Source organism: Symsagittifera roscoffensis, chromosome 6 (genome assembly GCF_963678635.1).
Source record: "Symsagittifera roscoffensis chromosome 6, txSymRosc1.1, whole genome shotgun sequence".
Lineage (NCBI taxonomy): Eukaryota > Metazoa > Xenacoelomorpha > Acoela > Convolutidae > Symsagittifera > Symsagittifera roscoffensis.
Window position 1 is genome coordinate 26,198,463 of NC_087067.1, and position 15,746 is coordinate 26,214,208.

Here is a 15,746-nt window from a genome sequence, read left to right on the forward strand (position 1 = left end):
GAAGAACATCTTCTTTGATAAAGCACTTGTTATGAAGAGTCAATCATAACATATTAATCGCTCGCTCTCTAAAATCTTACCTAACGCGGAAGGCTTCATCTCTGAAAAAGTGCGTTGATATATCAAACTTAATCACAGCTTTTTTTTTGTTATTTGAAAAAATATAAACATTTCATTGAAAATTGAAAAGAAACAATAAAACATTAAAGGCACTAAACATTGAAAATTAAAAAATTGCGCAAATTGATCAAAACTAACATTATCATTGGTAATTGAGTTGAATTTGCAGTTCAAACCAATGTGAGTTTTGATTCATGAATTAAATCTAAATTGAGTTTGCAAAATTAGCATTTAAGTTAATGGCTCTTTTCCTTTGTTATTTTTATAGAACTTACTTATGGCCCCAAGCAAACTAAATTCAATCTGCGTTTGCATAATAAATTCAACCCGCTTTCCTCAATCAATCATTGCATGATTAGACAAATATCTCAAATTTTCGTTTTTTTTTCTTACTTTTTTATTATTTTTTCTTACGTTTAATCATAAAAGTAAAACGAAGCTCGACAGAATTTGGAATGTTATCGAATATGATCAAAGCAGGGAGGGTGTTTTAAAAGAGCCATGATTTAAACATCTACAGGCAGGAAGATTTGGCACGTGAGAAAATTGCGCAGAAAAAAAATCATTTTTTTTATAATTAATATTTGATTTTTCGAAAATATATTTTTTTTCTTCGTTTTCACACGTACCACTCCTTACTGTCGTGCAGTTGGTGGTCTATGGATGCACGGGTGAGGGTGTTGATAGCAGTAGAAGCAGCACCCCCTCCGTTTTTCATGATACTTTTACCGGGGGTGATCATACTGTAGGGTGAGTTATTAGTCCTGGAGCTATCGTAAGTGTTATGATTGTTGTTGTTATTATACGTGTTACTAGTATTGCTACTGTTCATAGGGTCAATCTTAATTGTGTCAATCCTGATAGCGTGTTGCGCTATTTCTGTCCGGTTTTTGTACTTGTAAACCGCGAATATTAGTATCAAAATTGCGATGACTATCGAAGCGACAATTCCGATTATGATTCCAGAAATTGTAGTCGACATTCGTAAACTCAGCGCTTCTTCGGTGCTCTTTGGTTTCAAGGGACCTTTCTGCAAGTTCGGGTCCAGAAACCCCCCACCCTCGCCGGGCCGTCTCGGGTTTCCGTCGTCGTTTAGTGTCGTGATCTCATCGTACTTGTCTTTGTACCTGTCTCGATCTTTGTAAGGATCTTGGCTATCGTATGGCTTGTTGATATCAGGGTAGCCTTGCCATTCATCCAAGGTTATGATTTCATCTTTTTTGGGATATCCACCCCCTAGAATGAATTCGCAGCTGTTAATTCAAACGTTCGAAACTGATTCAACACAGTCTTTAAAATTTCGAAACTTATTCCCAAGAATCAGAGTTTAAACAGTTCCAACGCGCCCTTTTTTAGATGTTGGGAGAAGATTTCAGAACGGAAGCAAAAAATTCAAACCCATTTTTTATTCTACTGAGATATTGTATTGATATTGTATTGATATTCTATTGAGATATAAATAAATTGCTGAACTCATTATGAAACTTGGGCAAAGAAGCGCATTAAGCTTATCTTCGTTTTTTTAAGATTTGGTTTAATTGCACAATCATAAAATTTACATTTACCACTTGTGATGCCGGAGCAAATCTGTGTGTCGTAGCCATAAGTCTCCATGCACAACGAGTGGTCATCTGGCCAAATAATATCAGTCCCAGCCCCTCCCCCAGCTCCCAAAGTCCCTTCCCCGAAGAAGTAGGCCCCGATGTCGTTGTGCACCGGTCGGTCGTAGCGGATTTGGGGCACTGTTTCGGGACGCACGGTAACATCACCGCTGAATTGAACTTGTTTAAAACCATAAGCGGCTGCGTTGAGAAGCTTCATCTTGTTGAAGTACACACCCATAATTTCACCTAAAATTAGCGCTGCATGATCTAGAACTTTTTAAGGAGAAAAATTTCGAAAGTTTTCTTTTTAGGTGTACCAAACTCATTTTATAAGATTTCCAAAAGCACTATAAAGTCTTTTTTTTGTTCAAATTTAAGATAGTTCTACAAATAAGTATCAAAAGCGTCCACCACAGCCCCCCCCCCCCCCCCGAATCTGCCCTTGCCTTAAAATTACGTCTTTTTTGTTATGTGGCCCTAAATTAATTTATAAAAAAATTAGTTAAATGAGCTATTATATTTGAAACAATGTTTTAAATTTGTTTTCATATCCAATTAATTTCAACCAATCATATTCAAACATGGTGATTGAAATATCAAAGGATCAAAGCAGATAAAATTTGGGCCAAAACTAGAAAAAACTCAAAAAAATAGGCAAATTATCTAGTAGCATAAAACAGAAAGTTTTCCTGCGCAGATTTTTTTTGATCAAAAAAAGTGTTTTTACTTAATTAGGACAGCCCAGAAGATAATCAGTTCTTGGCGGCACAGTTTTCATCCTCATCATTTTTTTCATTAATCACAAGTTCTGCAGATGCTTCAAAATAGAGTTGTTAAATGATTCCGCTGTTTTTCCTGCAGGTGGTTTTTTGCTCAAATTTGATCCACAATTCATCTTTTATAAATGTCTATTTAGCCATAAAAAATAATTTTTATTGCTTTGACATTAATAAGAAGTAGTGAAAACACTAATTACAATTCATTCGTCAAGAAATATAATGAAGAGTGTTATATATTCAAATATGACCAAGCAAAAAAACCGAGATTGTTTTGAAAAAGCATTTGAATAACAAACCTTTTACGACCCAGTCATTTGGCAGACATTGAAATTAGAAGAATCATTTTTCTCACCTTTGAAATCTGTGCCCCATGACTTCATTTGAGATGCATCTTCGGTCAGCAAATGCTTCGGCCTGTCGGCTCCGATCAAAATGATGTGCTGGTCATCAAAAATGGACAGATTGTCTAAAACAAAACAACACCTCTTTGCAAAACTTTTCGAACCAGTACACAAGGCTGCTCGTCACAAGACCTTCTGTTTTTTTTAAACTGGATTTCATCATTCACAGTCATTATTTGAAATTGAACAGCCAATTTTTAATATTCACAGTTGCTTTCAATGCTTTTTCGTGTAGAATTTGCGGTTTAAAAATGAAACTAATGGGTTTGACAGATTTTGAGCTGAATTAACAGCCCCAGATCTTACGTTAAGAACTTCAATTATAAAGGGGGGGGGGGGGGTTGTAAGGGTCAACACTGATCAAAAAATATTTTTAAAACTCGATCGCTTAAAAATTTTTGTTAATCAATCGTATAACAGAAGAGACCCATAATAAGAAAACAATCGTACTAAATGCGTAAAAAATTTTCTCTCCACTTAAATTTTTTTTCTCTACTTTATTTGATTTTTTGAAGGAGAGTTGATTTTTATTTTAAAAACAAAGTTTAGTTTAAAAATTTACTGCGGCACCAATGCTCCACACTACTTCAGTCTGAAGACTAGTAGAAATCAAACCAGTTTTTCAAAACACTGCGAAAAACTTTCAGATGTCTTTTTGGAACAGAGGTCAATTCTCACTGTACTTTAAAATCATATCTGTCAAAATCAGCTGTCTGACCATTCGAACGTACGCAGAACAAATAGACGATATACCGCTGGTTAAAAAACTAAAGTTATATAAAAAATCCATATTTTGTGATTGGTCACTTCATTAAGTAACTATAACAACGAATAGCTTAACAAACAAAAGAGAAATTCAGAAAATTGTAAAAATTCAAAATTGTTTTGAAAAATATTCAACTTTTTCTCATGTGTATCAAATAATAAGAGGGAAGTAAATTCATTAAACATAGCCAAGAGACGGCTATAAAAGATTTAATGAACACAATGATATCCCCAGAAGAAGATCGACACATTTTAAAATATGTAATTCAACTTTCGATTTTTACTTTATTAATATCACCTTAAATTTATTTAAATTTATAAATTTTTTCGTTTCTGGCAATTTGCTTTCAAAGTCGTCAAACTTATATTGATTGGCGGAGTAAATCAGAGGAGTTAACTTGTAAATCAGCTATCCGATCACTCTCGGATGTATGCACAACAAATAACCGACATACCGCTGGTTAAAAAATCTAGATTTATTTAGGAAAGGGCCATTCATATATCATGGCAACTCAGTGATTAGTCGCTGCATTATACAACTATAACAAAAACTAGCTCAAAAAAATAAAACAAATATTAAAAAACTCTAAAAAATTTCTAAATGTTTTGAAAATGTTTAAGTTTTATTCTCGTAATTTTTAAAATAGTAACAAGGAGACTTCGCGAAGCTTGCCTTTTGTTTTCAGCAATTCGGACGGAAAACAATTTTTTTTGGAAGGTGAAATAATCACGTTTTTTTTTGCCCCATTTGTCATTTTTTCAAGAGGAGAACCTAATTTTTTTTCGAACAAGCAATATTTCTTTGTTTAAAATTCAATTTGATTTGAACTTCAAAAACTCAAAACTTCGCCAAAAAAAAGCGTAACCAACTTTTAAATTTTTGAAGAATATTTAAATAGTGTTCTTTACCTAACAAATCAGCGAAACATTCCATATTGAGGCCCATACATGCTAAAGCATGGTTTTTTGAATGCTGTGCATAGTTTTTTTGAATGAATTACACAGCAAAAAGTGAAAAAATGCTCTGTGAAGAAATGACAATTTAAAAAAAAAATTAGAAGTTTAGAGTAATATGACGATAAAAAGTTTGGCCCAACAAACTAAAATTTTATTCGTCTGAATTGTTTGTTGAGTTTCCTCATTTTCTCAATCTTATTTGTTCGTGAAAAAAAACTATTAGAAAAGTTGTGCTTTATGAATCATGCTCTACCAATGTTAAAAAAGCGCGCCTGAAAATTCAATATTTTGCACTGTATCATATCGAGACAAAAGCTCAATTTTTAAAATTGAAGCAGAGTATAACAGAAACTTTTTAAAATTGTAATTTTTTGGTTGGCGTGAAATTCGAAACGCAACATTCAAATATTGTCAATATTAAAACTATTCTCAAAAAATCCATTATAAATCACAGATTTTTGACTCATTTCATATCCAATATTTGCACACCGATCAGTGATCGATCGGCTCAAGCCATTTTAAGTCGGAAAGTGACTGATTACAATTTATGTGAGAGGGAGTATCGTTTGCTTGTTTATAGCTTAATTTCTCAATTTTATATATCTTAAATTTTCACGCTAGTCGATCTTTATGCTAGTCGAGCGGTCAGCAATTTTTTTCAAATGGTAGCACAGTGTCATTCTTGAGTTATGAGGGAGCTGTAATTAGCTGGGGTAGAGTGCGCTATAATTTGAACTATACAGTTTTTATGCTTTTACAATTTGAAATTGTTTGAAATTTGAAAATGTTTTTTTTTATGAGTTTATATAAATATGAACCTTGAGTCTTAGCAAGTTAAGGGTTGACAAGTAAATAAACACCACTATATACATGCATGTACTATTTCTTTTTGACTCCAAAAATAGCAGCTTAATGGCAAAACAAACAAACAAAAAGGGTCTACAGGTTTGAAAAATCCGTCTTTTCTATTTTACGATAATCTGATAATGGAAAACCGTGGTCTTGAACGGCCGATTACGTCACGATTACTCCGAAAGTTCAATGGAAAAGTGAGCTTTTAGGTTTTGTAATGGATTAGAGCTAAATCATATAACAATTAACCTTGTTTCTTTAAAAAACCACATGTTTGATTACACATATTTCTTTTTATTTTTCCAGAATTCCAAAAAATAATAATAATTTTTTCAAAACATTATGCACTCAAAAGACAATTTGTTTTTTAGCATGCGATGTTTTCAGATTAGATCAAATTGATATCCCACTTTTCATCTGTTTCAAAAATAAACAGACAAGGAACATTTAATCTCAGGAGAGCAAAAAATAAAAAGTATGAATTCTAGTTGGGGTTATCTAATTGTGCAAAAGTACAGTTAACATTTGGTAAGCATGCAGTAAACCGATCCCCTCTTAATGCCTACACTACAAAAACACCACGATCAGAATTTTTTCAAGAGAGAACTGGAATGGAGGGTTCTTCAGGCTATTGATGGCTACAGCAAAAATTTCGAGCAAATAGGCTCAAAACTTTCGATTGTCTTGATCGGTCAAAAGACTCGACGAAAATGGTTTCGCAGCAAGAGCTTTTTTTTTGCAGTAGAAAAAATGTCCAAAAATTGCTTGATTACCATTAATCGTCACTGAAAACGGCTCTCAATTAAAAAAGGAAAAGCAATCGTCATCATAAAGTTGAATTGGCAAATCGTTGAACAATTTGTTTCGGCTAAGTTCTTGTCGACCTAAACCTTGCGGCAACCGCCATTCATTTTCAGCGGAAATTTCGGAGCCAAAATTCTAGATGGATGGGTGAGAACTCAGAGATGTTTATTAAAAGTTGACCAGTTTGCTGTACTTTTTTCATTTGACTAATCTTGAGAAAGAGGGTGCAATTTTTGCATCCCGCAAGTTTTGTTTTCCCCTGAGTATATATTCAATGAATACAGTCACAGAAAACTCCTACGCTTGTCTAATTTGTATCCGATGAGTTTCGAGAGAATAAGAGTTCACTAAATTTTAAGCAAACATTCCTCCAATTTTTTCTCACTGTTTTTTAATATTAACACGTACCAAGGTATCGATCATTAAATAAATGATGGACGCATTTTGCGCTCTAACATAACCTTTTGTTCTTTTCATAAAAAGCAAAACTAATATTTGGTGAACAGAGTCTCCAAAGCATTAAGAAGTCAGTTTGAGCCACAATAAAAGTATGAACAAAGATTGCCAAAAGTTAATTTAGGTGAAACATTCTTCGATAAATTTGAAAAAGTAAAGAAAAAAAGCATTTTGACCTGTTGACACGAAAAAAACACTTTCATGCTTAACAAAAAATGGATCCTGTTAACTATCCCCCTCCTCGATTTCAAAATTACTATGTGTAAAAATCACATGTGCCCAACCGTTCAATCGGGACTTTTTAGGGGTTGAAATTTTATTGGGTGGGGTTGGGGGTAACTGATAGCTATGAAAAACAGAAAAACTCTCCAAATAATGCTTTCAAGATTGTGAAATCAATTGAAGGACGCTGACATTAATTCTTGGTTCACACTCTGTAGTAAGTATCTGTCGCGATGAGGATCATCCTTTACCCCTAGGACCCTCTTAATTGAGACTGGAAGCAATTTCGAATACACACATTCTCTCTCTCTCAAAATAGAGGGAAGGGCGTTTTGGGGAAGGGGGAAATGGAAAGTGGATGTACCCGCCGTGATGCATTAGGACCCAAAATCCTCTCAAATGGAGACTTCAACAACTGAACAAGCCAATACCAATACACACTCACCATTAACATCGCAAATGAAAAGTGTATAGCTGACTTATAAATTAATTATCTCTATTTGAAACCAATACCAACCTAATTTTAGCTGTAGTTTTTCCTGCAAAAAAGACATGGATGACCTTTGTCATTGATATATCAGACAAATGAAATTGATATTTGAGCGAAAATTCCAAGCAAAATTGAGAAGCAAGTTAGCTATTATTTTTGCTTGAAAAAAGATAATTAAATCCATACCAGACAAGTCAAAGCAATACGGAAAAAGAGGAATGTAATTTTGCTCTGAGTTATGGGTGGCCTCCAAGAATCCTCCAAGAATCCCAGTAGTTCAGACAATTGTATTTGTAGAGAAGTCTACCAGAAGTTCAAAACTAAAGTGAACATCATTTATCAGTATTTGGGCAGAGTTACAGCAAGTTAAACTTAAAAAAGAAAATAGATACGAACTCAGTTTAAAATGTCGCAAAATGGTTTAGGGGGTCTAAAGATGTGATAATTGAAGATGCGATTCATTTTTTTTAATTTTCAGAATTCAATAGGGTCCGACGAGGCCATGTATGGTTAAACGCCCGTCTGTCGTGTGTCTAGTAGCCGACTTATCTCGCTTCCGATTCACCGTCGATGTCGCTTCCTTGTTGGTACTATCAATGATATACAAACCTACGGGAGGCAAAAAATCAGACTGCCTGATGGCTTTGCCAAAGGTACAAATTACCGATTTCCTTCGAGACAATTTTTTTTCCAGTTGTACCACCGGTTTCGTTGTCTGAGTTCTCAAAGTGCGTAACCCTCATCGCAATTGTTAGCCCAAAGCTTGTTCTTATCAGATATTTACCCAAATCATTGCACCTTTTGACCTTCAACATTTACTACCGATGTCTGTGAAAAAACTATCATCAATCAGTGTGCAACCAATAAAGTTTAAATCCAACACACACTACGGATAGTCGATTCTGACGGACCTTTTTAGAGAAGGAGGGAGAATGTGATGACATGAGACCTAATTTAAGTTAAAATTTGAGTTGCAACCTTAAGATTTTCGTAATACAATCGTACCCGATCTATTAAAACTAAAAATAAGATGACCTGATTCTAATCTTTTTTACTGTCTTTTTTTAATAGTTGGAATTTAATCTATAGTCAATTTTGTTTGCCAAAACGTGTCAAACAAAAAACTTTATCACGATATTAATCATCCTAGCCATGAATTCGATGCTATATATGTCCAATACATTGCATGTATAAAAATAGGAACATGTGAACAAATTACTTTTTTCAGTTCAGCGACCGTGCTTGTTTTTATGTATATCACTCCTGTTGATTTCAATATAAACCTCATAAAAGCTCTCTTGCTTTGCACCGATCCACCACAAAATTCGCTCTAGTCGTTCCACTGCACTAAAGGCTCCTCCGAAGACTCTCCATAACATATCGAGCCCGCGATAGCAACATAATGAATATGAATGCTCCATGCCATGTTAAGCGTATTTAGAGTCCCGGTTGAAAGATAAAATATTTGAATTTTAAAAAAATTGCATCATAGTGAGGAATTCGACTATTACAAAAAAAGGTGATCTAAAAGACCTTGAGATTCATTTCTTAGTAAGATTGTATCAAACCATCTGTTTATAAAAGATAGTGACCCAAGAACTAAGAGTATATTTACATTCCATTTGACAAGAAACTCTCTTCTGAGAATTTACGAAGTAAAAAAGGTTAAAAAAAAGCAAGGATGCAATCAAAAAGTTTTTAGAGTTGATCTGCCTGAAATGGATCTAGCACAATACCGAAGTCGAAGAAGTTCTTTTTGGTTTGCCACATGAGTCATTTCTTGCAAACCTATTTAACCCATGCCCCTCCCTATGCACTATTATTCTGTGGTCGTTAAACGTTCATTTGCGACACATAAATAGAAAAAATTGAATTACAAATAAACACATTTTGTGTAAAGTTATTATGAAAAACTAACAAACATAAAAAATCGGGCCAAAAACAAAGAAACATTAAAAAAATTGAAAATCGGAAAAACCTCAAAGCCTAAAACACAAAGCTTTTTCCTTTAATTGAAGCCGGTTTTTGAAGCTTTTATTGCTGTCGGAACCATTGTTGCTAAAATGTAGAAATCGAATTAAAGTAAAAATGACAAAAGGTCGAATGGCAAGGGAACCTTACTTCATAGAAAAGGTTTCTACACTTTATAGTTCTGACTAAAAACAAAAGAGTGACTACTTCTCAAAACCGAATGAGAAAAATTAATTGAAACCTGCAATTCAATTGGCTTGCAGCTTTTCTCTCAATATTGTATACCACATTTTCCAAAGAATCACTCTAACGTCATACTTCAAAATTCAATCCATTCCCCACCTACAGGAAAAAAATCAATCATTACAATAAAATTTGCTGATTATATAATCGCCCTTTGCATTAGCGTTATAGAAGCTTTTGCGCCAAACATTTGTGTATAGCCTTGCCCAGGCTGAATTTTCCATCCAAATTGTACAAAAGCTACAAAAAGTGTTCATTATAGCCCATCTTCTTGTTTTATGTTTTTTCTATAAATAGATTGTTTTTTTTTTTGAAACTAGTGCAGACTTTATGCTATTCGATACACATCGCATTCATACGCTTCTGAATTATAAAAAGAAAAACCCTGTGGGTTGTAATTTATCTCAAACTGTTGTTTTTGTTGGTTCACATAATTAGAAGGTTGCTTATGATTTAATTTATTAGAAAGATGCCAAAGCCAAAACTGAAATTGTCGCAACAAAAAACTAGTGAATGATTGACAGCTTATTAACAGGGAAAAAGCACGAATTGTCTTGTGATTTTTAAGTCACCTCAAAATAAAAAAAATGAAATGATTAGTTTCGAAACAGCATGGCATTAACGAGGGAATTAAAGTAATCGATTATTATTTTTCTAGCCAAAATTGTGCTTTTTTAAGATTTAGTAAGGTCGAAATAAATTAAAGAAAAAATCGAAAACATTATTATAGGTTTTGAACCAATATATTTACAGAAATTGAAGCAAAATGAAATATGTTCACAGGTTTGCAGTAAAATATGTGCACAGTTTTGCTGATATACTGTTTTTGAAAACGTGTCTCTCCAGAATTGATGAAAGTTAGAAAATTTTTGCTCTAAGAGGCCGATAAGCTGATTTCTAATGATAATGTACTTTTATATCAGATGTCTATGCTATGTTGAAGAGAAAATATGTGAAGTTTTGATGATTAAACAAGAAGCCCGCAGACTTTCTTTTTTGTTTTTGTCTATCTTTTTCAAATCGAGATTGCAATTAGATTTTTTTGAATAACGAAATTCCGTACTTGAAAAAAGTACTTATCATCTGATTGTTGATGATTACAACACTCGGAAATAAGATCATATAGTCGGTTTTAGTTTTACAATTAGTAAGCTGCTGCAGTCCATAAGTGCATAACACAAAAACTGAGTTTAGCCTGAGATATGGATGTCTTGTTCTTTGTCGGTCAAATTGGGCTGTCTATATTAAGATTATGCAGTACCTTTTACGAATACTTCGAAGATGATAAATCTCTTGTAGAAACTTTGCAAAATTTGAGATATCCATTTTTAATTTTAAATTTAAACTTAAACATTCAAACAAAGTACAACATTTTGAACATTTGAACTTTGAGCGCCAAAGTCTACTAAAATCCATGAGGAGCACTCCCTAAAAAACGTTTCCTGGTAGATATTTTCGTTTGTTTTTCTCAGCAATCAGGCCGCAGCTCGCAAAAAGAATGCTACTCACAAAGACAACGGCTGATTTCGGGAGGTGGGGGGGTGGTGGGCGGTTGTTTTTTTCAGTAACTTGACCCCCTGTCGGCACAAAGGGTCCCCTGTGGTACTTTTTGAAAATTTTCATTTTTGGTTGACCGACCGTAAATTTTTCTCCGACCGTTCATTTTTCGGAAAACGCTCGGTTTGAGGCTTGCGCCGAAAACGCTCAATTTAATTTTTTGGTCAAAATTTTCCAAAAAATGCCTAAAAACGCTTTTTTGGTCTTTTTAGTGCTTTAGGAGAACTCGGAAATTTTTTTAAAATCCGCCCCCCCCTCCTTTATAAAATCCTTGATCCGCCCCTGCTTTCTGCAATAATTTTTTGAACGGAAACTATATAACGAAAATTTCTATTGAAAAAATGCTTATCAAACAATTTCCTTCTATTATAATCGTTTGTTAAGCATAACTTTTTTCATAGACTCCGTGTAGGAAACTGTATGATTGGCGTTTTTCTTGTATGGACGTCAATCCATATTATGTCTCTAACTAACCGTATCTGGCGGTGTACTGGAAAGGGGTTCCGCTGTCCATTCGGAGGGTGGCATTGGGACCCAGGCGCTGGAAAAGGAGCGAGTGACGTCTGTCGTCGTTAAAGCCCTGGTAGAAGTTGGGATCCTTCACGTAGTGGATCTCCCTCCCCACTCGATACGACACGAAAGGGTATCCGTTGCGCTGAAAGCAAACAAACAATGTGACGATTAGAAAAAAAAACAAACGATTAAATGAAAAAAAAACATTTAAAAAAGAAAAAATGAACTCCTTGTAATAGACATGGTAAAATGATGTTTTTTTTTATTTTCTTTTTCTTCAAAATCATAAGATGGCAGTGGTAGCATATGTCGCGAGGTTGTACCACAGGTTGTAAATGAGTGAAGAAGAGTGAAAAAACGAAGACTCGAAGGCAAGTTATTAAAATGGTGTTAAAATTTGTTGGTTACTTTAAATATTTATTATTAGAAGTGAAAAAATCACATAGGATAAAGAGAGCAATGTTGTAATCTTTGATGCATGTAGAGGTTATATTGAAAAGATTTTTTGACATGCAAAGTGGTTAAATCTAGAGTCTCAAAGTTTAACATACTGAAAAAGAAGAGATTCTCAATCAATAAACAATTTTAATGCATTTCGAGCAGCTATTTAACGAAGTGTTTCGACCGTTAACACAATTTTTTTTGAAGAACCAGGAAGAGATCGCGCTTTTACTTTTAGACTTTCATACTTTTAAAGAGTACTGGTTAGAGATCGATAGTTCAAAAAAATACCCGCGCCAGAGAGAGCTCTTTAACTAGTCCCTCCTGTAGTATCTGGTATTGAATTATCAACCCCCCCCCCCCCGTTTTTTTTAAAAAAAAAACAACAATTAAGCATATGAGATATTTGTACGTAGCAGCGAATCTCTTCATTTTTGCTAACAGAGGGGGATGTTAAAGAGATCCCGTCAAAGTCCCATATAGAAAACATGATACTAAGGGGATTAAACGTACGAGTGTGACATTGAGGAACTCGTCTGTAGTTCTGCTGTGAACTACGAATAAAGTGGCGTCACTTTGTCTGGTTTTGAAGGCGAGGGCGAGACTGTCTTTGGCCGGACTGGTGAGGGATCGAGGACGCACACTCATTTTCTCCTCCGAAGAGACCCCTCTCTGGGATGAAGGGGCATAGGTGTACTTGATGAAGCCACGGTTGAATTGGTACGTCGTGGATTCTGCAAACATCAAAGAAGCGTGAAAAAAATTAACACATCCCCTAAGAATTAGTGTGATAGCATTTTGAAAACTTCAATTACGCCGTGTTAACTTCCTGATCAAGTTAAGATAATTCTCCTCTCAACTATTCAAATTGAACAAGAATGCTCTATCAGGCCACTGATGGTTCCGACTGCATTTTAATTTTTAATTTTTCTGAAGTAGTGTAAGTTAAAATAAATGATGAATCTTTCAAAATGAAATTGAAAAATTTCAAATTTTTGTTATCGTCTTTTTTCATAAAAAATCCCCCCACACGCTTTGTAAAGTACAAAGTGATATATTTTGCGGTAAAAGGCCAAAAGCCGAAAATGCGATTACTATGCAAACAAGCCTAAAATTAATGTTGTTACGCAACATGACAACAGATTGTCACTGTTGTTACGCCATTTTTAAGTAGTTCTCATGAAATTTACATATTTCTGATATAATTTTGGCTTCAAGATTGGGCGATTTGTAGATATGGGGATTTGTTGAACACCCGCCATATTTTGCATATAGCAAAGTTTTGGCTCGACCAAGAGTATGCCTCAACGCACTTTGGAACGATTTCTAAGACGGATTAAATCTCAGCATACGCGTTAATAGCATAAAATAAATCGCGCATTAATTGTCTCAAACTGAAAACATTTCAAAATTAATTGTCTCAAATTGAAAATTGAAATCTTGAAACCCGCATAACGTAACGAATAATGATCACAGGTGAAGCTTTTCCCCTCTCTTCATCTGCATGGTCTCTGCCAGATGTGCATCCCACTACACGAACCTGCCGCTATTCTGGTCAAGCTGCTTGTTTTTCATTTTACACATGTGGCAAATTATGTTTTTCATTTTACATATGTGGCACTACAAAGTCGTTCCGAAATGAACTGGAGCAGCTCATTGGTTTTATTAATGGCATACACCACTCAAATTGCAACACTTATATTTAACATGATCAGCCTAAACATAATAGCTTTACCAATTTTTGATTCACCGAAAACTATTTAAGACCAAATAAATGGCAGATGAAGCTTTTAGGGGTTTGCCCTGATAAGAGCAGTTTTGTTAAAGTTGAGCTCAGGACAACAACAGTTTTCAAATGAAATAAAAAAAATAGTCTAAAAATTTTACTGGAGAAAAGCACATCCGAGCACAAATAATCGGTCATTTTCATCGAAATCAACGCGACTGCGGCGTTGATTATTTCGCAAACTGTCGTGCAAGTTAATGCGAGTTTTGTAATTTTCGATTTGTTTTTGTTGTGAGTTTTTGTACTACGACCTATGGCATAGATCCATTAAGAGCGAACTACTTTTTGTCGTGAGTTTGCGGACTACGATCTAAAGCACGGATCAGACCGGTAGTTTTAAAACAAAAACTTAATTTTTCTATCCACCAACTTTCGGCGGCTTCTTGTACAATCACAATTTTGTTTGAAATTTCCAATTTAAGGTAATCAACATGCGATATATTTTGCGCTATTAACATCTTTATGTCAATTAATACGAATCAGATAATTGACATCAAGTCTGCGGTGAGAATGATGAAAAAATTAAGGAATTCTTACTCCGGAATACTTTTCAAATTCTTAACAGAGGCTATTTCTCTCCTTGAGCTAAAAATTGAAAAAAACCTAAGTTTTTTGAAAATTTTTTCGGGTTTGAAAGCTGACATTTTGGTCCTGTTCTGGACTAACTTATGCGCTAATCTATGCTCTGATTATGAAAAACGCTGCGTTGTAACTATCCCGGGCTCGACTTTGTTTCAAGTTTTAAACGAGATAAGCTTACAGGTCATATCAACTCCCGTATAAAGCACGACTTGTAGCACAAATTCTAGCACAAACTCAAGCTCAAATCTTTGATTTTGGCAGTCTAAAACATTCAAGCTGACTTGTTGAGCTTTAATCTAAATTCATCAATCTTTATTAAGAAAAAATTGCTTTTAAATTCAGCAGAAAGAAGAGTCCCTAAAGTTTAAAAAAAGTTCAACAAGCCCCATTGTTTTTTCAGCGTCTGATAAACACAAATTGTGAAAAAAATAAGCATGAAATGATTTATTTTCAGTCAAGTTTCAGTAAATTTTTGTTTCATTGTTTTGTTCTTCATGAACCAGGAGTTGTCAAAAACTTATTGAAATTACAATTTGTTTTCAACAATCGTTTGTTGCTTTTTTTAAAAAAATATCTAAGAAATTCATATATATATATATATATATATATATATATATATATATATATATATATATATATATATATATACAGGCACGGATCTAGGAATTTCTTGAGGGGGCAGATTTTAAAAAAAAAATTTGAACATTTTTTCTACCTTTTTTTTAGGTCGATAAAATTGATTTTCTGAGCTCTCCCCAACCACTATAAAGACCCTAGTTCGACCAATTTTTCTGCGCCGCAGGCAAAATTTTGAAAAAACCCAAAAAAAGGCACTTTTGGAAATTTCGATCAGAAAATTGTATTTTTTCGGCGCACAATCCCCCCTGACAATTAGTGTAGATTGGCGCCGAAGGCGACTGTATAAAAATTTTAAGTTCAGTCAGCAAAAATGGATATTTGAAAATAGTACAAAGGTAGGACCCTTTGGGTCGGCAGGGGCTCGAGTCCGCTACTGTAATATATATCCGCTACTGTATATATCCTTTCTACCAAAATAGTACAATGATGACAACAATTGGTAGCTATATGTAGACAACCTTATGAGCAGTCAAAATGCAGGGAGAAATGTGAAGAGCAAAGGATTCCCAATTAACTTCATCTTCATTCGCAATAAAAACTGCATTTTTCCAATCATTGGCATTT

General features: G+C 34.3%; 1 protein-coding gene across 1 annotated transcript in view; it reads right to left on the reverse strand.

Moving 5' to 3' along the window:
- Positions 1-609: 609 nt before the first annotated feature.
- The window catches only part of LOC134848668 (neurexin-1-like), a gene marked incomplete in the record, with an annotated part of 223,124 nt that continues 207,987 nt past the window's right edge, over positions 610-15,746 (reverse strand). Inside the window, 5 exon segments of the mRNA XM_063866185.1 lie at positions 610-1,356; positions 1,686-1,970; positions 2,856-2,969; positions 11,696-11,876; positions 12,689-12,909. Coding sequence (XP_063722255.1) covers positions 740-1,356; positions 1,686-1,970; positions 2,856-2,969; positions 11,696-11,876; positions 12,689-12,909 — 1,418 coding nt within the window.